The sequence below is a fragment of the Hippopotamus amphibius genome, chromosome 3 (assembly GCF_030028045.1).
Source record: "Hippopotamus amphibius kiboko isolate mHipAmp2 chromosome 3, mHipAmp2.hap2, whole genome shotgun sequence".
NCBI lineage: Eukaryota > Metazoa > Chordata > Mammalia > Artiodactyla > Hippopotamidae > Hippopotamus > Hippopotamus amphibius.
In genome coordinates this window covers 159,017,627-159,038,996 of record NC_080188.1, presented here as the reverse complement: position 1 = coordinate 159,038,996, position 21,370 = coordinate 159,017,627, and the positions used below count along the sequence as shown (strand labels likewise).

The following is a 21,370-nucleotide window of genomic DNA, read 5'->3' as shown; positions in this document are numbered from 1 at the left end:
ACTGAACCAGGAAGAAATAGAAACTATGAACAGACCAATCACAAGTATGGAAATTGAGGCTGTGATTAAAAATCTCCCAGCAAACAAAAGCCCAGGGCCAGATGGATTCACAGGTGAATTCTACCAAACATTTCGAGACGAGCTAACACCTATCCTTCTCAAACTCTTCCAAAATATAGCAGAAGGAGGAATACTCCCAAACTCATTCTATGAGGCCACCATCACCCTGATACCAAAACCAGGCAAAGATGGCACAAAAAAAGAAAATTACAGGCCAATATCACTGATGAATATAGATGCAAAAATCCTCAACAAAATACCAGCTAACAGAATCCAACAGCACATTAAAAAGATCATACACCACGATCAAGCAGGGATTATCCCTGGAATGCAAGGATTCTTCAATACACGCAAATTAATCAGTGTGATACATCATATCAACAAATTGAAGGATAAAAACCATATGATAATCTCAATAGATGTGGAAAAAGCTTTTGACAAAATTCAACATCCATTTATGATAAAAACTCTCCAGAAAATGGCCACAGAAGGAAATTACCTCAACATTATAAAAGCCATATATGAGAAACCAAAAGCCAACATCATTCTAAACGGTGAAAAACTGAAAGCATTCCCTCTAAGAACAGGAACAAGACAAGGGCACCCACTCTTACCATTATTATTCAACAGTTTTGGAAGTTTTAGCCACAGCAATCAGAGAAAGAAAAATAAAAGGAATCCAAATTGGAAAAGAAGAAGTAAAATTGTCACTCCTTGCAGATGACATATTATACATAGAAAACCCAAAAGACTCTACCAGAAAACTGCTAGCACTCATCAATGAATTTAGTAAAGTAGCAGGATACAAAATTAATGCACAGGAATCTCTTGCATTCCTATATGCTAACAATGAAAAAGCAGAAAGAGAAATTAAGGAAACGCTCCCATTTACCAGTGCAACCAAAAGAATAAAATACCTAGGAATAAACCTGCCTAAGGAGGCAAAAGACCTGTATGCAGAAAACTATAAGACACTGATGAAAGAAATCAAAGACAATACAAACAGATGGAGAGACATACCATGTTCTTGGATTGGAAGAATCAACATTGTGAAAATGACTATAGTACCCAAAGCAATTTACAGATTCAATGCAATCCCTATCAAATTATCAATGGCATTTTTCACAGAACTAGAACAAGAAATCTTACGATTTGTATGGAAACGCAAAAGACCCCGAATAGCCAAAGAAATCTTGAGAAGGAAAGACAGAGTTGGTGGAATTAGGCTTCCTGACTTCAAACTATACTACAAGGCTACAGTGATCAAGACAGTATGGTACTGGCACAAAAATAGAAAGGAAGATCAATGGAACAGAATAGAGACCCCAGAGGTAAACCCAAGTATGTATGGACACCTTATCTTTGACAAAGGAGGCAATCAATATACAATGGAAAAAAGACAGCCTCTTCAATAAGTGGTGCCGGGAAAATCGGACAGCTACATGTGAAAGAATGAAATTAGAACACTCCCTAACACCATACACAAAAATAAACTCAAAATGGATTAAAGACCTAAATGTAAGGCCAGACTCTATAAAACTCCTAGAGGAAAACATAGGCAGAACACTCTATGACATACATCAAAGCAAGATCCTTTTTGACCCACCTCCTAGAATCATGGAAATAAAATCAAGAATAAACAAATGGGACCTAATAAACTTAAAAGCTTTTGCACAGCAAAAGAAACCATAAACAAGACAACCCTCCACCCATTTTTTTCTTTCTCTTTTCCCCCCACCCATTTTTAATTAGATTGTTTTTCTGATGTTGAATTGAATGAGCCATTTGTAGATTTTGGAAATTAAGCCCTTGTTGATTGTATCGCTTGAAAATATTTTCCCCAAATTTCATAGGTTGTCTTTTTGTTCTGTTGATCATTTCCTTTGCTATGCAAAACTTTTAAGTTTGATTAGGTCCCATTTATTTTTGCTTTGATTTCTGTTGCGTTGGGAGACTGATCTATGAAAATATTGCTACAATTTATGTCAGAAATTGTTTTCCCTATGTTCTCTTCTTAGGAGTTTTATGGTGTCATGTCTTATATTTAGGTCTTTAAACAATTTTGAGTTTATTTTTGTATATGGTATGAGGGAGCAGTCTAACTTCATTGATTTACATGTAGCTGTGAATAGAAGTGGTGAGAGTGGGCATCCTTGACTTGTTCTTCAATTCAGCGGGAAGGCTTGCAGCTTTTCACCACTGAGTATTATGTTGGCTGCTGGGTTTGTTGTAAATGGCTTTTAATATGTTGAGATATGTTCCCTCTATACCCACTTTTGTGAGATTTTTCATCATGAATGGATGCTGAATTTTAACAAATGCTTTTTCTGCATCTATGGAGATGATCATATGGTTTTTGTCTTTTTGTTGGTGTTGTTAATGTTATATCACACCGATTTCTTTGTATATGTTGAATCATCCTTGCAACGCTGGAATGAATCCAACTTGATTATGGTGTATGATCCTTTTCGTGTATTGTTGGATTCAGTTTGCTAATATTTTGTTGAGGATTTTTGCATCTATATTCATCAAAGATACTGGTCTGTAATTTTCTTCTTTTGCAGTGTCTTTGGTCTTAGTATCACGGTGATGGTGGCTTCATAGAATGAATTTCAGAGTGTTCCCTCCTCTTCAATATTTTGGAATAGTTTGAGAAGGATAGGTATAAGTTATCCTTTGTATGTTTAGTGGAATTCCCCAGTGAAGCCATCTGATCCTGGACTTTTGTTTGAAGGAAGTTTTTTTTTTTTATTACAGATTCTATGTCTAGCAATTGGTCTGTTAAAATTATCTGTTTCTTCCTGACTCAGTCTTGGCAGGCTGTATGTTTCTAGAGTTTCTTCTAAGTTGTCCAATTAGTTGGCATATAACTGTTCACAGTATTTTCTTATCATCTTTTTTGTGTTTCTGCAGTATTGGTTGTTATTTCTCCTCTTCCATTTATTGTTTTGTTTTTTGGGGTCCTCTCTCACTTCTTCTTGGTGAGCCTGACTAGAGGTTTGGCGATTTTATCTTTTCAAACAACCAGCTCTTGGTTTTATTGATCTCATCTATTGTTTTTTAATCTCTATTTCCTCTCTGATTTTTATTTCCTCCCTTCTGCTGACATTGGGTTTTGTTATTCTTATTTTTCCAATTGTTTTAGAGGGGAGGTTAGGTTGTTTGAGATTCTTCTTGTTTCTTGAGGAAGGCCTATATTGCTATGAAATCCCCTCTTAGAACTGCTATTGCTGCATCCCAATATGTGCTGTCATTACTGTTTGACTTGAGGTATTTTCTGGGCCATGTCCCGCTATGCATGTACTGACACTGGGTTCAGCCCAGAGCACACCCCAGGCCCTCAGGGATGTCTCCATGCAGCTAAACAGAGGTCTTTTGCAGGGCTAACCACCTGAATTTCAGTGCCTAGCCAGTGAATGTACCAGCCCCTGGGGCATGTTTCCAGCTGGGAAGTGTGGTGAGGTGGCAGCCAATAGCACTGGTCTCCCTCCACCTAACAGGTTAAATTTTTAAAAGCAAAATATATCTATGTATTACTATATAAATTGTTTTAAAATATAGCCATAAAAATTTCTGAAAAAATATGCTAAAGTACTAATGGTGGTTGATTCTGGGTGGTATGAACATAAGTGAAGGACGTTAACTTCTTTGCATTTACTGTTTAAGTTCTTACCAGTCTATCATAAGGGAAGGCATAGCATTTTATTGGTTGACTAGTTTATTATTCTTATCAGAGATGCCCATATTAACAACAGTTGCCTTCTTACAGTTCCTAGAACTATACCTAAGTATCATAGTGGTAGTGATACCTTTATTACTGCTGAGACTGTTAAAAAGACTTACAGTATTAGAGCTTCCTAAATCTCCTACCACATACTCTAAAGCAAAGGTCTAAGCTCTGCCAAACATTAAAAAATAATAATAAAACTAGGGTGTAACACTGCAGGCACATGTAGCATGCTACGTGCATAGACCCTTAAGCTCTTGCTAGTATGCTTAATACAATCATAGCTGCAGGTGACAGGAGACTAGTTCTAGATTCCTGTAACCTAAATAATTGGAATACTTCCCATAGGAACCAACTCCTAAAATCTTTCCACTTATCTAAGTGATTTCTCACAATAGTCCATCATGAAGAAGTTTTATATTATCTAAAAAAAACAGCTCTGGCTTTTTTGAAATAAGTAATGTCACTAGTATTTCCTCAAACTTTCTGTACTAGGTTTCAAGGATAAGAAGTCTGCATACAAACAGCTTGCAGAAACGCTGTCCAAGTTTTCTGCTAGATACAGCAGGCATAATATGCTTCATATCTGAGTTTGAGACCAAAATCCCAGATATTTCCCAGTTGTATGGTTTTTAATTTTCCTAGGTGGCCAAAGTCTTCATGAAATTCTCTTAGAACAAAGAGATAGCAATCTCGGAAGAAAAAAGTTGTATTCTTGCACTTGGTAGGAGAGTACCTGATACAGTATGTTATGGTCGTCAAGCCACTGTGCTCTGAATCAACTGAACCTGGATTTGCACCCTAGCTCTTACAGCTGTGTAAACTTGGGCATGGTAATGTACCTCTCTAAGCTGCTGCTTTTTCAAAATTAATTAAATAGATAAGTAAGTAATAAAATCAAAAGGCTGTTGTGAAGGTAAAATTAAATTCTATACAAAGACTGTAGCAGTGCCTAAAAGACAATAAACATATATTTTACTGTAGCCACATTAATAAACATCCCTCTGGCTTGAGGGCTCCTTCACCATAGGGCCTTCCCACCATGCTGTTCTCCAGATTTCCACAATACTCTAAAACCGTGAGAATTGCTTCCCTGGGCTCCAGAGGTGACAGCCATGTTGGGCCTAGTCTTTAGAAATAGCTTCAAGTTTTCCATTTCCTTAAAGAGATTACCTTGCAAAATACAAACAGACTTACCTCCCTCGTTAAGGATAGTTTCTCAGGAGATGCATCTTCTTGGCAAGCTTAAACTTACAGCAAACACATATGTTCTAGTCAGTTTAAACCACCCATTGCTGCCCTCAGGTAATAAGATTACCGTCAGTCCACCTGTGACTCTGTGTGATGCTCCCTAAATGTATCTGATATTGAGTTCCCATAGGCTTTGCTAACAGAAACCTGTAGATAAAGTGTCAGGTCCCATTCGTTGTCAGATTGCCATTAGCATTATTCCTCCACTTTCCAGACATGCCTCAACCCCTAGCAACGGACAGAGCCCATGTTCGATTTATGGTGTATCTCTCTTACTTGCTTGCTTGATTGCTGAACAGTTTTTTTTAAAAGCACTGACCTGTTCTCTGGTTACAAACAGAGCCTCAGTTTTGCTGCTAATGAACTGTATGATCTTAGTAAAGCTGCATGTCTCTAGGTGTCTCTTTTGTAATCAATTAAGGATATCTTTAACATCTATGATTTAATTTCTATCATTTCAATACAAGTATCTCAGACAAAAAAAAATTGTGAAGCATCTATACAGATTCACCATGGAAAATACAGCAATCCCACCAACTTATTTTAAGACCGGAAGTGTATAAAAACAGGTGTTTAGGAACCACTGTATATGGCTGTATAGTCTGCGCACTGTAAAAAGCACCCGGCTGAAAGAGATGCTTAAGTACAGCGTGCCTTGGGTCTGCCAAATCTTACACCTAGAGGAAGGAATACCTTTTTTTTCCTTACACAGGTGGTATGTGCTAACTGAACTGTATTCTCATGGTGTACTGTCTGCTCATAGATGGTACTGTTTTTCAATTCATCCACCCAGCAGGCTGTGCCTTTCTTTACCCAAACTGCACAAAGACATCTCATCTTACAGGTCAGAGGTAGCCTGCAAAACTAGCACTATAAAAGAATTCTACAACACTGGGAACAATGGATTTCATCACACAAAAAGATCTCCAAGACACAAAGATGCAATGAAAAGGCTTCAAGGTCAATCTCTCCTCAAATTGCTCATATTTAGAGGGTAGATACACATGTACGTACACGTGTACACACACACACACAAAAGAACTCTTCAAAGGAGTAATGTTCATGAACACAAACCTGAAGTCAAAGAAAAGGTTTACCAAAACTCTAAACAAACCATGTAATCATATAACTTTTACTATTTTAAGACACTAAAAATTTTTGCGTCAAAGGCAATTTGCCTTCACACAACTTTTTTGTACTTACGCTCTTCACATAGAAATTGTGAAAATCAATAGAACAATCTTTATAAATCAGTCAAAATGCACTTAAAGAAAATAAAAGCAAAGAATTTATTACTCTTAAGTATTAAATTATTTTCAAAGTTACACTTAAATAAAAGGAATAAAGAAATGTTTTAATGACCCTAATCTTAAGAAAACATCAAAATCAACAGTGCGGAACTTGTAAAGTAGCCATAAGAGAGTGGCAAGGGTGTATATATGTGTGTGTATGTAAATATATATATATGCGTTACATGTATTATCTGTCAATAACATTTAAAATTAACTCACCAAAAAAAAAATAACATGTTATGATTTTAATAATATCGCTATGCCACAAGATGTAAATACAGCATGGCAATCTCTATGGTGAACTGAAAATGAAAACCTGTAAAAAACAAAAAGACATTCTAATAATTTTACACAAGTTTGTTTTCTATATGAACTCTAACAGGCTTTTTCTATCTAATATAAAAATGGACAGTACTAAATAGCATGAATGGAATTTCAAAGTTGTTCTATCTTACCAACTTAACAAGCTATCACAACCTATTATTTAACTCTTAAACCTTTTTAAAATAAGATGATTATCAGAAAATCTGCTTAATTTTAAGAACATAGTGAAATAAATTAAAATTGTGAACAAAGGAAATCTGTTAATGTTTTTTAATGTTTATTTTTCCTAGAAAAATTTCTTATAGCTATTATCCCCTTTTGTATTCCAAAAAATGGAAGATTAACATGGCCACCTAGAGGAGAAAATATGATCAACAAATATAGGCTGTCATATTTTCTTACTTTTTCTATAGTATCTGTATTTCAGATTTATAATATATAAACTGCTCTAAAGGACCCAATTGAAGGGGTTAATTATGAATGAAAGAGACTTAGGAAGGACACTAAAGCAGTGATGACCTAACAGAAGTTAAAGCATCATTCATTTTGCAGCAGACTTGACAAGTACAGCCTTTATAACTTACTGTGTGACTGTAAGATAAAAATCACTTATTTGATCTAAAATCTCCTCTCACTTCTATAAAATAGAAATAATCAGGCACACAGTAGGAGTTCAATGAATGGTAGTTCTCCCTACCTGGTCAGAAAGTTCTCCTGCACTGGTCTCTCCTAATCTCTATTCAGGCCTTCCCTGACTCTCTACTCTTGCAGATATTTCCAATATTGGCTGTTTCAAAGCTTCTCTACTGGAATTATTCAGATAGTTGAGAGATGGCATAATGGTTCTTTACCAGTCCTAATGAGGTAACAGTATGTCATGTAAAAAATGTACATTTAAAAATATTTTTCCTTCTACCTTGTAATTCCCTTTAGTCATCTCAACCCATATTAGTCAAGTCTGATCTTCATAAACCTGCAGAACAGTATGCAGAATAAAGGGTGAGAGCAATAAAGAAAAGCATAACCTGCTCTACTGACTCCTTTACTTGTACCTCAGGAAAATGAACCAAGTCCTACAAGAGAACTGTACACTTAGGTGACCAGCCATGAAGTGAGCAGTATATCTCCTGAGTCAACTATGCAGAGGCACAACCACCTGGCAGAGACTCAAATGTGTGCTAGAGGCAAATCCTCCTTCTTCCCCAATATATCCCAGAGGAGGGTTACTATTTTGGGGTTGGAGCGAGAAGGTGAATCCCTTCAACTACTTTTTGACTCTGAAAGCGGGAAAAGAGAGAACAGTGGAATGAAAATGCAGGCAGCACATGTACACTCTCTTCCATTTATTCTCTCCTAACCACCTTCAATCTCACTTATGAGTCTACTGATCAGCTTCTAATGGACAAAGGGGACTTGTCTGAATTCTCATCCTCCCCAGTCTCTCTCCGGTGTGGCATTCAAAACCCTCCTTCCATGGCTGATGAAATACAACATTTTCCTGATTCTCCACTGTATCGCTGTTACTTTCTCTGCTCTGTTTAAGTGACACCCTTAACTCTCTGTTAATGAAAGGAAATGACTCTCTTATCCTTCCTCTCCATACATTCTCCCTCATCAATTTAATGTCTTCCCTTGGTTTCTATTCTCTAAGTATATACTACCTGAAAAAACCTTCTCCCAAACTCCATTCATGATTTCAAGATCCACAGCCATTTCCACCTGCTTAAACATTCTGCCTTCTCATACATATAAAACCATTTCTCTCTCTCACCCCATCCCACCTTTCAAGAAAAAAAAATCCCTCTCTGGATTTCTTATTTATATTAATGACCTCATCATTTTCCTAGTCATACTTGCTGGAAACTAGTGTCATCTTTGACACATCCTTCCTTCTAATGTTCCAAATACATTTAGGTCCTAAATCCAGTAAACTGTACCTCTATATCTCTCCCTATCCTCCTACCACTACTTTAATTCAGATTTTTACCATTTCCCACACAGATGACTCCAAAGACCTCCTTAATTGGTGTCTTTTCCTATAGCCTTCCTGTTGCTAAATTACTCTTTCTAAAGCACATCTATGGTCGTGGTTCCCTGGTGAAAATTTTCAGTGAGTTCTCGCTGGCTAATAAATTAAATCCAAACTTCTACTCAGGGAGGTACTCCAGGCTTTAAAACTCATCTCTCTTTCCATTTTATTTTACATATATATATATAAACATATATAAACATATATATATATGTACATAGACACACACCCCCCCCACGTTAGAGCCAAGAGGACTTTCCTCTGTTCCTGAAATAGTCACTACATTTTACAACTTTGTACTTTCGCATTTATGAAGTTCCCTCTATCTAAAATACCTCTACTTATTCTTTTCATCAACTCTCTACCCATTCTTTAAAGCTGAACCCAAATGCCATTTTCATGAAAGCTCTCTCACACCTTCCCCAATGCATCCACTCCCTTCCTTAAAGCCTTTTAGCATTTTATATGTACTTCTGCATCTTTGCCTGTGGGCATGTTCAGAATTTACTATCACTTGAAATTGCTTTTCTCTAAAATCTAGAGCTCTGAAATCTCCCTCTCTAATCAAGTTTTCCTATTCTTCCCCTACTCCACGGGCTCTATTTTAGACTCATGGCAATCTTTTATTTTCCAATTAGCAATAATCTATGATACAAAAATCTATCCTCCTAGTCTATTGTTACCTTACATTATCACTTGGCCATCTCCCCATCCTAAATCCCAATGACAGCATTTTAACAATAAGGATAGCCCACCTCTACCTGGATATTCCACAGACACCTCAAATTCAGCATGAATGAAACTAAATTATCTCGTCCCACAAACTTATTTCTCTTATGCTTTCTAAACTAAACAATCTTTTCCTTACTTGGTACATACATTCAGTCATTCTCCAGGATATACTGAGACCATCCCTCAATCTACAAATTCTTGTCCCTCAATTAACATTGCTAATGAGGATCTCGTCACTGTTTATCTAAACAGTCCTTTTGCCTTCAGTGGTTCCTACCTCCAATTCATCTTCTGTTACAGTAGTTAAATAATCTTTCTTAAATACACTGACCTAAAAGTGTCACACTATCCAGCTTAAAAACCTTCCAGGGCTCTACATTTCCTATAAGACAACATCCAAACTCCTGAGCATGGCATTCAGTCTATTACCTGCACCTTCTCCAAGCACAGATCCTAGAGACTGAAACACTGTCTTTTGTTTCGTGAAATCATTATTCCATGGTGGTTGAACAGTTCTCCCTCATGTCCAGTTCATCTATCCTGTGAAGACTCCATTAGACTTCCCCACTCTTCCACCTCCCAAACAAAGTCTTAGTCACCTTCTCCTCTGTATTTCTACATTACATTGTTCATGTAACTAACAGACCTCTTACATACTACACTACACATGTATTCACTGGTCATCCTCCTCCAGTCTGTGGGCTCTTTAAAGCAAGCTTGTTTTTAATTCATCTTTACATCCACAGGATTTAGTATGGCACATAAAAAGCTTTCAACAAATGTTTATAAAGTAAATAAACCTAATTTCAGAATGCCTAAAATCAATCTACCCTGGGTGTTTTACCAAATGATAGAAATGGCAGAAAAGTACAAGTGGTCCTAAATATACAGGTGAAATGAAATGAGAGGGTGATTCCAGAGGGGAGGACAGGAACAGAAGAGCCACTGAGGTTATGCTTCTCTCTTCACTGTTTTTCCCACAGACTGTTGAGCCATGCGGGAGTTAACAGGACTGGGGAAGAAGCAATCAAGCCAGCAGAGAAGTGCAGGGGGTGAGGAGGAAGAAGGAATGAGCAGGGAAAAATAAAACCTTAAACTGAAGCTGCAGAAAGGGAAGTATGTAGGGTCACAGATTACACACTCAGGGCTTGCTCGCAGCGACTCACTGTCACCACCATCACTGCGTCACCACCCACATCTACGACGACCATTTACTGATCACCTACCTATCAGGACCAGACACTGTGCTAAAAGCACCACACACGCCATTTAATGTCCATAAGAACCCCATCAGCAAGGCGTTATTCACATTCAGAGAAAATGAAACAAATCTAAAAATTGTTAAGTACACTGCCCAAGGTTTCACAGCTCATATGGTTAAGTTACAGGGCCAGAAAGTGAACAAGGATCAGGCTTCAAGACCCACTATCTTTCTGCTTTACTATTCATGAGCCAGGGTTCATTTAAGTTGGGGACTGGTTTTACTGCTTTTGCCTTATTTCGTTATCTCTGTAAGCACGTTTTATTTTTTCTAGTACTCAAAAAGGTATTTTTGATGGTAGTGTTCCCTAGCATCTCATAATGAGCCTTCTACATTTGATTAATTTCTTATTGTACCTATGTACCAGCAGAAATGAAAGGAAGGTACATCAATCTTCAGGTAGCACTCAGCCAAATACAAAAATAGACAACTTAGCTCCTTTGACAACTGTATGTGCCAGGGTAAGTCATCAATAGTAATAGGCCCCAAAACGCAAACCACAGCTATAAAATTCAGGTTAGCTTGTGTTTGATATAATAATAAAAGTGCTATTTAAGATATACTGCTCTTTTCTTCATATCTGGTCATAAATATAATAATTACCAGGAGTAGCCACACATTGTATCAAGCATGTGAACAGCTTCCTTAAATGTGGAAATAAACATGCTTTAAGTAACGGCAAAACCTTTTTTATGTCTCTTTAGAAAGATATAAAAATATGTGAGAGTGGGCTTGTATCTTCTACATAGGTTGAGTTCTAATGTCAATGTCAGCACATGAGGCAAAAATCAATTAGAGACAAAATAATCCTTGAAAATTCCTTAATTTCCCTTGAAGCCTAGTATAATACAGTACCAGCTCTCAGTAAATCTATCTCAGATAGTTTTTCCTCCTACATGGAACAGGTCACCATTTCCTCTGCTGCATGCCACATGAAGTATCTGGCTCATGTCAAGGGCCATACTGAATGAAAAAGCATTCATTTACACACTGGAATCATATTCAACACTGTGAGATTCTCAGACTCTCTCAGTTCCTATGACAGGTATTTCGGAACTGATCCATCTGAGACAACAGCAGATTCACATTTCCCATCTCATGATTGCTAGGCATTATGTTCATTGTGAAAAGGGAGCTAGAATTATCACTGTATTTAAATTATTTGGTGTTTTGCTTTTGGGTGTTTGGGTTTTAGTTTTGGTTTTTGGCTTGAGCCCAAAGATTTGAATTTGAATAAATTATATTCCCACAAATATGACTCTACTATATGTGCTCTTATTTATTGTGCAACCACAGATGCCTAGAGTTTTAGAAACAAATAATCAAATACTATAGTGTATCATCTAAAAAAATAAAATAATTAACATATCTTACCTTCATCTATTGATGCTTCACTACTGTACCCATCATACTCTGCAGAGAGGGGACTATATTTCTGTCTTGTTTCCCAAGTATAGTTCCTTTGTCTAGAATCTGCCAGTGGTAGTCTGGAATTGTGTGTTCTGGATAAGGCCTCATGATATTTACCCAGCGCTTCATCTTCACTTTCAGAGGATGAACCATGCTCATCTTTGTCCATATAGGAATTGTCTATTTGGAATGACAAGGAGAGCAGATCAAAATTTAATGCAATACAGCAAATTTGCTATAGTTGCATACATGTTATATGCTTATATATGTGTCATATATATTCATACACACAAATATATATATAAACATATATATACACACATACACACAATCTGAATTTTCAGCTTTAGAAAAATATTTTTTCATTTAAGAAGCCCAAGCTTTAGATTTTTATATTTTAATAGAAAAAACTGACTTGTATATTTGAATTATATAAATAATTTTAGTCATAGGGATTTTTCCAACCATGGTACAGAAAAACAAAAATAGGGCTCGCTGTCTTACATAATTTTTTTTAAAGCATCAGTAGCACACAAAGGAAATTATAAGTATTGCCAATACATATGGACCTGATTCAAATAATTCATGTTACAAGAGACATTTTTGGTTATCATCTTAGCCAAAATTCTCATAACTGATGATGCTTATTAGTGCTAGAAGCAGAACAAAGAAATGGACAGACATATACTATTGATGGAATTATAAGTGGTACAGCTTTTCTAGAGAGCAATCTGGCAATACATATCAAACTTTCTAAACTGCATAGTCTTTGACCCATTTCTAGGAATTTACCAGTTCCATTTCTAAGAATTCAGCCTAAGAAAATAATTAACACGTAAGCAATGATATGTAATTGAGACAATTTACTGCATTGTGTTTAACAGCAACAGAAAACAAAAGTAAAATATAAGCTAAATGTCTACCCCTGGGCCTTGGTTAAGTAAATTATGATACATCTATGCAATGATATACTATGCAGTCATTAAAAATGAGGAGGTGAACTTACAAGTACTCACAGGGAAAGAATAACTACCACATCATGTTAAGAGAAAAGAGAAGCTTATAAAATAGAAGTGACAGTCTCATTAAAAAAAACAGATTAACATACACACGCCTACATGCAACATATGCACACACATCCATGCAGTATAAGTTTATATGTACATACAAAAATGTCTGGAAGCATATACACCAAACTTAACACATTATCTGTGAAAGACAGACTTAACTAGGAAAATATTATTTTCATAGACCCAAATTTCAAATAAATTTTTTAGAAGGTAAATTAATTAATTTTATATTATTTTAAAAAGCACTAGCTATTACCATTTTTTAAAAAGGTAAAAATTTTGAAACTGCATCATGCTGAGATTCATTTAGACCAAGATGCAACCTTCTCAGAATTATAAAACAACTCTAGAAGGATGAAGAAACCATAGCAGCCATAATTTATTAATTCAGTCTAGATACTTCTCTCGTTACACTCAGCTAAGACCATCTGCACTAGAGGAATCAAGGTTTAAAATTCAGGTGGGGAGTCACAGGAGGGAGGGGATATAGGGATATATGTATAAATACAGCTGATCCACTTTGCTGTACAGCAAAAACTAGCACAACAGTGTAAAACAATTATATTCCAATAAAGAGCTTAAAAAATAATAAAATAAAATAAAAATAAAAATGAAAATAAATAAATTAAAAAAAATAAAAAAGATAATCAGAAAAAAAATAGGTGGGGAGACACAGAATGAGTAATTTTAAAATATGGCATAGAAATTCAATGTTTAGAGTTAGAAGTAAGGGAGCTTGGATATCACTAGTCTAAGTCCCACTTTTTAATACAGTAAAAAAAAAACCATCACAGGGTAAAACTATGACCAATGTTATATTCTGCACTGTCTAATATAGTAGCCACCAGCCACATGCAGCTATTTAAACTAAGTGGAAATAATAGAACTTAAAATCTAATTCTCCAGTGCTACTAGCCACATTTCAAGTGCTCAACAGCTACATGTAGCCAGTGGTTACTGTATGGAGCAATACAGATACGTAGCACTTTTCCATCATTGCAGAAAGTTCTATTGGACAGTACTGAGAATGATGGCAGATCTGGTCTAGAACCTAGGCATTCTGACTCCCAGGTTTTAGAACGTTGTGGGATACCATGATGGTAGTCTTAAGGCAGCAGCAGAGCTCTGAGGAAGGTAACTAGAAATTCATCTACTACAAAATATTACCTAAAGTAGCCCTGCATTCAGAAACAGAGAAGGAAACTCTTCCTCCTCTTATTATACCTTATAAATAAGCTCTGTCAGAACCTAGGACACAAGTACCAGCAACACCACAGCTCAGCTATATGAAGGGATAATCCACATGGGTCAAACGATTTTCGAAACAGTTTTTAGAACATAACATGGTTCAGTTTAGTACTGACTCTAATCTAGAATACTTGAGAGAGATTTGATTTCTTTAGGTAGCAGCATGCTTCTTAATAAAAACAAATCAAACCAATTTTAAAATTCTGTACTGCTTACCTATAAAGTATTTATTACTAGCAACCATTCTACTGTTATTTTATGAATAAAATAATATGTAAACTATTCCAATTAATTTTATTTCTCTTTTAATTTTTGCTCCTTCAAGTAATAAGGCTACCAACAAAGCTAAACCAAGGCTACCAAAAAAACACTGAATCTGACATTCAAAACACTGCTAGGAGAATAGACTTCAAAGTGGATGTATTTCCAAAAACTGACACTCCTTTTTAACTAGCTCATCCATCCTGGATCAGCCTCTATTATATCATTTAAAAACCACTCATATAATTGATAAACAGCAGACCCCAATTACACATGAAGTCATGGAGCAGAAATGAAAAAGTCTTCCTCATTTTTACTGCTACGCAGTTTTTTTTGCTGTTTTATGAGAATGTAAATACACGAAAAATTCCATATGTATCTTTCATAAGTAAAAGCCAGTGTACTTGTGGTCTTGTGATGAGACAAGAAATAAATGAAAATGACTAAGGGATAACTAGGAGAAATAACTGGCAATATGAAGCAATTCTGCAACCAAAACCAAGTAACTCTCAGCTAATTGTTTTGAAAATTGTCACAAATATTGTGGATGAAAACTATAACTGCTTAGTTGGAATCTTAATTCTACACAGAGAACTCATAAATAATAATAGACTGTTCATGTATACACACTGGAAACATACAAGTCATATAAAACTCATAATGTATGGCTAAATGAATAGACACATGTCCTGAAGCATGCTATTCAATAAAATAAAAACCTACTGCTCTCAAGGAAAAACATAAAACATCTGGTAGATTCTTACTAGGAAAGATGTGAAGAGCAACACTGTATAAAGGGCTTAAGGGTTGGTTACAAAAGTATAAAATTTTAAAATTCAAGCATAGCATACCAAATAAACTCCAATTAAAGTATGCATAGTACTGGGCTTCCTAGGTGGCACAGTGGTTAAGAATCCGCCTGCCAATGCAGAGGACACAGGTTCGAGCCCTGCTCCAGGAAGATCCCACATGCTGTGGAGCAACTGAGCCCGTGTGCCAAAAAAAAAAAAAAAAAAGGATGCATAGTACTTAAGAAAACCATAGAGTTTCTGGTTGTAAAATAAATGGGCAAGTGTAAAATTAAGGTCCTTAAAAGTGGCCAAATAACGCAGGGACCAGGGGCAATACTTAAATTAGAGGTATACAAATAACATGGATGCTTTTGAAATGACTGTGAGAAAAAACTGCATGACTTTAAAAATGCCTCCCAGTAAAAGGATCTTTAAAAATGCCTCCCAGTAAAAGGATTCAAGAAAGTCTTAGATTAGATACACAGACATGTATAGAAAAATTCAGAAATTTGGATGATGTTTCCTTAATGTACAAAAAATCAAGGGATAATTTTATCACTCAAACTCACATTAGGAGACCTCACCTTTTTCTGGTATTATCCTAGAATATTTTTCATCTTTACTCTTTGCTGTTTCTTTTTTGGCAGAAATGGCTTCATTTTTCTTTGTTTTTATGTCTCCTTTCACTTTGTAGTATTTTGTTGGATTTATCTGTTTGATTTTTCCGTGACACTTATCTTTAGAATTAGTTGATGCTGCTGGACGTACGTCTTCTTTCTTAAGGGATTTCTGTATCATATGTCTATTGCTTCCCAAAATATCTTTTGGAGAACATTCATTTCCTGAACACTCATTCTCAATGGATCCTTTACTTTTAATATGTTTTTCAGCTTTCTTTAAATAATTTTCTTTCATTTCTTGATATCTTACCTCCTTTAAGTCATGCTTACCATTACTGGAAATTCCTAATCCATGTTTTTTACATCTGTCAGTACTGTCAAGCTCTTGACAAGTAGATCCAGCCCTTGTACTCTGCTTGCTAACTGATATCCCACCATCACTCACGTGGCCTTTCAAAGAAGAATCACCAGCATTATTGGTTTCTTGATATTTTGATAGCATCTGTTGCCTATTAATATATTTAAATACCCCTTCATCATTCATTCCTTGATCTTGCTTTTGTGAAACTGAAGTATTATAGCTATTCATCTGATTTGCTTGGTGCTCTAAACTGAATTGTGTTTCCTGACAATTAGTGTTTTTGGAGACTTCTGGTAAGGTGGTGTTTTCTTCTTTAGAAGTATCTACAGCTTCTGTTGCTGCAGGGCTTTCCTCTTCTGGGCGAAAACCATTTATCATATTTGTTACCTGTTCAGCAACTGAGTCAGTGAAAGCATAGCTGACTTCCCCCACAGCAGTGGTCAAATCTTCCACAGCACTACTGATGGTGTCCACCAGAGAGGACATTGAAGGCAGATTCTGCTGAAAATTTTTGAAAAATGCCATTTTCTAATTCCTTGTTCCTAAAAGGTGCAATAATGGAATTTTCTCTTCTCAAAATATCAACCACTTTGGAGTTTGAATTTAACATTTACTTAAAAGGTGCTATTCATTAGCTCAATATCAGTATTTTGCACTATGATTTTTAATCTTTCTGTAAATATGCAATGGAAGAAATATGTTGAAGTAAAGATGCTTCCAAAAAACAAAAAAAATCAAACCACTTGGTGTAAATGTAATAACATTTTTTTCCTACTCCACAGCTATCATAACAGCAGCAAGACAATATTTTCCCCTCAAATACTACTGGGTTTTTTATTCTATACCTGCAAGAAGAAGTATAAAAAGAATTTTTATTATGTACTTTTTAGTTTATTAATAGTCTATGTATGGGAACTATCCTATCTTATTAACAAAGTACCAATATCATTTCAAAATAAAAATATAGGGCTTCCCCTATATATTCCCCTAAATATGTATTTGTTTATATATCTAAACAATTTTGCACAGAAGTCAGAATAGGGAAGAGCAGAAGGTGAACATTTCCTGAGTGGATACTACATGTAAGGCATTCTGATTTACAAATTTTATCTTACTTGATCTTACAATAACTCTAGGAGATAAATATTATTATTATTTAATAAGTGAATAAGAAACAGGCTCAGAAAAATTAATAAGGTCCCCGAGACCTTTCCAATGGACCTTCAAGGTCAAAACTATTTTTACAATAAGAGTAAGAGGATATTTAACTTTTCACTTTCATTCACTCACAAATGAGCACTTAGGTTTTCCAGAGGCCATATGACAGACTGAATGCAGAAGCAGATGTAAGACTCCAGTTTGTTCCTTTCTTCTGTGCTAGTCATTAAAGAGATTCGCAATGTAAAACAATGTCACTCTTCTCACCAAACTTGTTTGTTTGTAAGCTCTTTGGGGTCCTCAATAATTTTTAAGAGCGTAAAGGGATAAGACCAAAGAAAAGCCAGAAATGCTGAAACAGAGAATTACTGGAGGCTGCGAAAAGAGGTATTTTTAACCAGTTCATTCTACACAAAAGATGAAAAAACAGGACTGAAGTGAAGTACAGAAACATTAAACTCAATCAAACCAAAATCACACAGAGTACTATAGTTTCCTAATGCAAAAGCTTCATGATGAAATTCAATAATAAGATTTTTATAAACAGTGAGGCTATCACTTTTTAAGTTATCATAAATAAGAGAAAAGCATCTCTTCAACATTTGTACATGGACAAGAAAAGCAAGGTTTCTTTCTATTGTTCCTTAAAATTCTTCTAAAATTAATGACTTACTTTAACAATTTCATTTTGTTCCTGCTATTATTTACATAAGCCAGTCTTTGGAAATAGCAAATAAAGAACTCTTCTAATAATTTAAAAAAATAAAACTTTTTCAAAAAAGAAAGAACAATATCACAGCCCTCATCTTTCCTAGTATCTAGTAACACTAAGTAATATAATATGCCTATGGTGCCAAGGGAGGAAAAGGAACACTAATTTTCATAATCAAACTTTATACACTAAGTTACTAGGGAAAAACACCTTCTCCAAACAATAAAATTATCCACTACTGAGAATTCAACAGCAGGTAAAGATGAAGAGTGAATACTTTCAAAAGCCTTCTAGGGACACTGGAAAAAAGCTCTCTAGAGAACTATTTGGACAATGGATTTCAGCACAAAAAGTAACAAGATATGTCTTTCTTCTTAAAGCGTATTTGTTGATATAATAGGCTCAAAAGAATACCTTATATATGAAAAATAAAAATGTCATTTTATGATGGTATACAATTCATCTTTATGCAATGTAACAGCAATTCATGGGCAATAAAAAGATAACTGAACATAATTTACTTAACAGATCTTTTATTCTCACAGAATAGTGGCTCAAGATTAGTTTGCTATGTCAAAATCAAGCTTTTTATTGTATATATATATATTTTTAAATAAAGTAATAAATAGTACAGATAGAAAGACCAAACAAAAGAAGCAGTGATATGATACTTACAAATTTTATCTTGTGAATTCTTCCTTGTATTGTATCCTGAACCAAGATCTGGAAACCCGCCAACATTTTCAAAACAGAACTTCTTATTAATATAGAGAAAAAGGAGCAGCATCAAGACAATAAACACCCCAACAGCTGACAAAAATCCAACTGCCTCTGGAGATACTGGAGGGGAAAAAAAAAGTCACAGCTGTAAGCATTTATTCTTCAAGTTACAAATAAGAAGGAAACCCCTATACATGTGTTAGATCACGGCCTTACTTGAATTATATTTTAAAATTTTCATAGTTCACAATGGTTTAGTTTATAAGAAAAGAAAATTGCACAGTTTAATGTGTTGTTCAATTTATTCTACAGTATTTACTAAAATCTTCCAAAAGTTTCTCTATACATTATATGTGGGAACAATCTTAAAAGACATGAGTCTATAAAAGAGGCAGTTATCATACGTTTAGTCCACTGAAGAGTATTACAAAATTTTAAAACAAGAATTAGGAAAACTTATTTCTTGAGCATGGGTATATATAACTTAATTGAATCTGTAAGAACGCATATTCTTCTTCTTCTCTCTACAAGCTTCAATGGCCTTTTTTTTATTAACCAGACTCTGGACTTCTTAACTTGGCATTGAAAGCTCCAGTCTCTGTTTTCAATATTACACTCCAATTAAATGGTTCCACTCACTGCCTCAGAATCAGCTTTATGCATTACCATATGCCTTGTTTTTGTTCACCCTCTTCTCCTTGCCTAGAGTGACCAAGTGTCCTCTCTAAAAAATCCCACTCATTCATTCAACCAACAAGTATTTTTGGAGCAGCAGCCATACACCAGGCATTATCACACATGCATTTCCTGTCTTCCTTGAACAGTCTGGTGAAGGCAGTTACAAATGACTGGGGAAGAACAGGGACTATGAAAATTACAGAAATACATAACCCAGTGTTAAGGATCAAATAAGCTTTTCTGCAAGTTATTGCTGCTATGATTACATTTTAATAATTAGTAAGAATTAGCCAGGTTAAAATTATTCAGGCAGAAGAAACAGCATGTGCAAACAGAAACAGGAGATCACTGTATACTCTAGAAACTCCATGAAACTTTGTTATGATGAACTAACTACCAGGTTCTCAAGAGAATACATGAAATCATCCAGGGAGATCTGGTAGAGTGAGAACAGACAAAACCTTCTGCAACTTCTCCAATCCTCAGCAATCTCTTTCCTTTCAATTTTTGCATTATCTGTCTCTACACCAGTCATTTGGAGTTAAACAGGAACTACATTTTTGTATCCCCAGTGCCTTACATACAATGCTCAAGTATTCGTTGAGAATGAATCCTAAGGTCAAATATCCCCTGCTCTTTCTTCCTCCACTGCTCAAGCAGCAACTAAAATGTTATCACCTCCAAGGTTTTTTTCTTTTAATCAGAAGAGCCATGACAATTAGCATCTAATTCATTTGTTAAAAATGAAGTCACCCACCAGTCAATGATAAGTGCATTAATCTCCTAGCTTTTCATTATTTATGAGAGCCAGGCATCCCAGGTGTAGAACCAATATGACATTACAGCCTGTTCAAAGCTGGCTCAACAGTATTCTGGTAGAGGATGGAGCAGAGAATGATACTGGAGGGGAGGGGCGATGAGGGTGAGGGAGAAGGTGGCAGGAATGGCAGAAGTGCTATCTGAACATCAGGCTGGTGCTGAGGAACAGATCCTGCTACCAGAACCAAGAAGTTATGCCCAGACATTAGCCCTTCCTGTCTTGTTCTCAGGCTGGAAAACAGTCAGGAAAGAGAACATATTTTAATAAAAAAATCTAAGGTGCCTGACATAAAACAGTGACATGCATCAAGCCTGAAAGTTAAGGTAAAAATGAAAACAGAAGAATTATCATCAGCATTTCTAAAAGCCAGGAAGACAGCAGGACAGAACCTGGTATGAAGAGGCAAAATGCTCAGTGTAATTATATTCAGTATTACACTGCGAACAGCACACATGGATAGGAACTCCCCTTTTAGCCCAGGCCCAAAACACACTCAGAAAAGTGATGCCTTAAGTGAACATACAGGGTTAGATAATAAGCAGCTTAAAAATCTCCCATCTCTTAGAAGATCAAATGAGGAAGGAAATATAGCTCAGCTCACTTAAGAAAGCTAGTTATTGCTAATAAAAACAATATAGCATATATCCTGTGCCATTCACTGTTTCAAGTGCTTTATATACATTAGCTCCTTTAATCTCCACCATTTTCCTGTCATTTATCTCCACTATAAATTGAGACATGGAAATATTACATCATGTGCCCAGCTAGTAAGTGGAAGAGTCAGGATTCAAGCCCTGTCTGGCTCGAGTCTGTGTGTTTAATTACTGCTCACACACTGCTTCTCC

General features: G+C 35.7%; 1 protein-coding gene across 4 annotated transcripts in view; it reads right to left on the bottom strand.

Moving 5' to 3' along the window:
- Positions 1–21,370, bottom strand: part of SYT14 (synaptotagmin 14) — a 220,460-nt gene that overhangs the window by 132,073 nt on the left and 67,017 nt on the right. Inside the window, exons 3-4 of one of the 4 annotated variants that reach the window (XM_057727815.1) lie at positions 18,983–19,147; positions 12,051–12,266 (exon numbers count right to left, since the gene is read on the bottom strand). In XM_057727815.1, the coding sequence (XP_057583798.1) occupies positions 12,051–12,266; positions 18,983–19,147 (381 nt within the window). Of the gene's footprint in view, positions 1–12,050; positions 12,267–16,040; positions 16,963–18,982; positions 19,148–21,370 lie in introns of those variants that run through there. The other 3 variants (XM_057727813.1, XM_057727814.1, XM_057727816.1) reach the window with 3 other exon arrangements.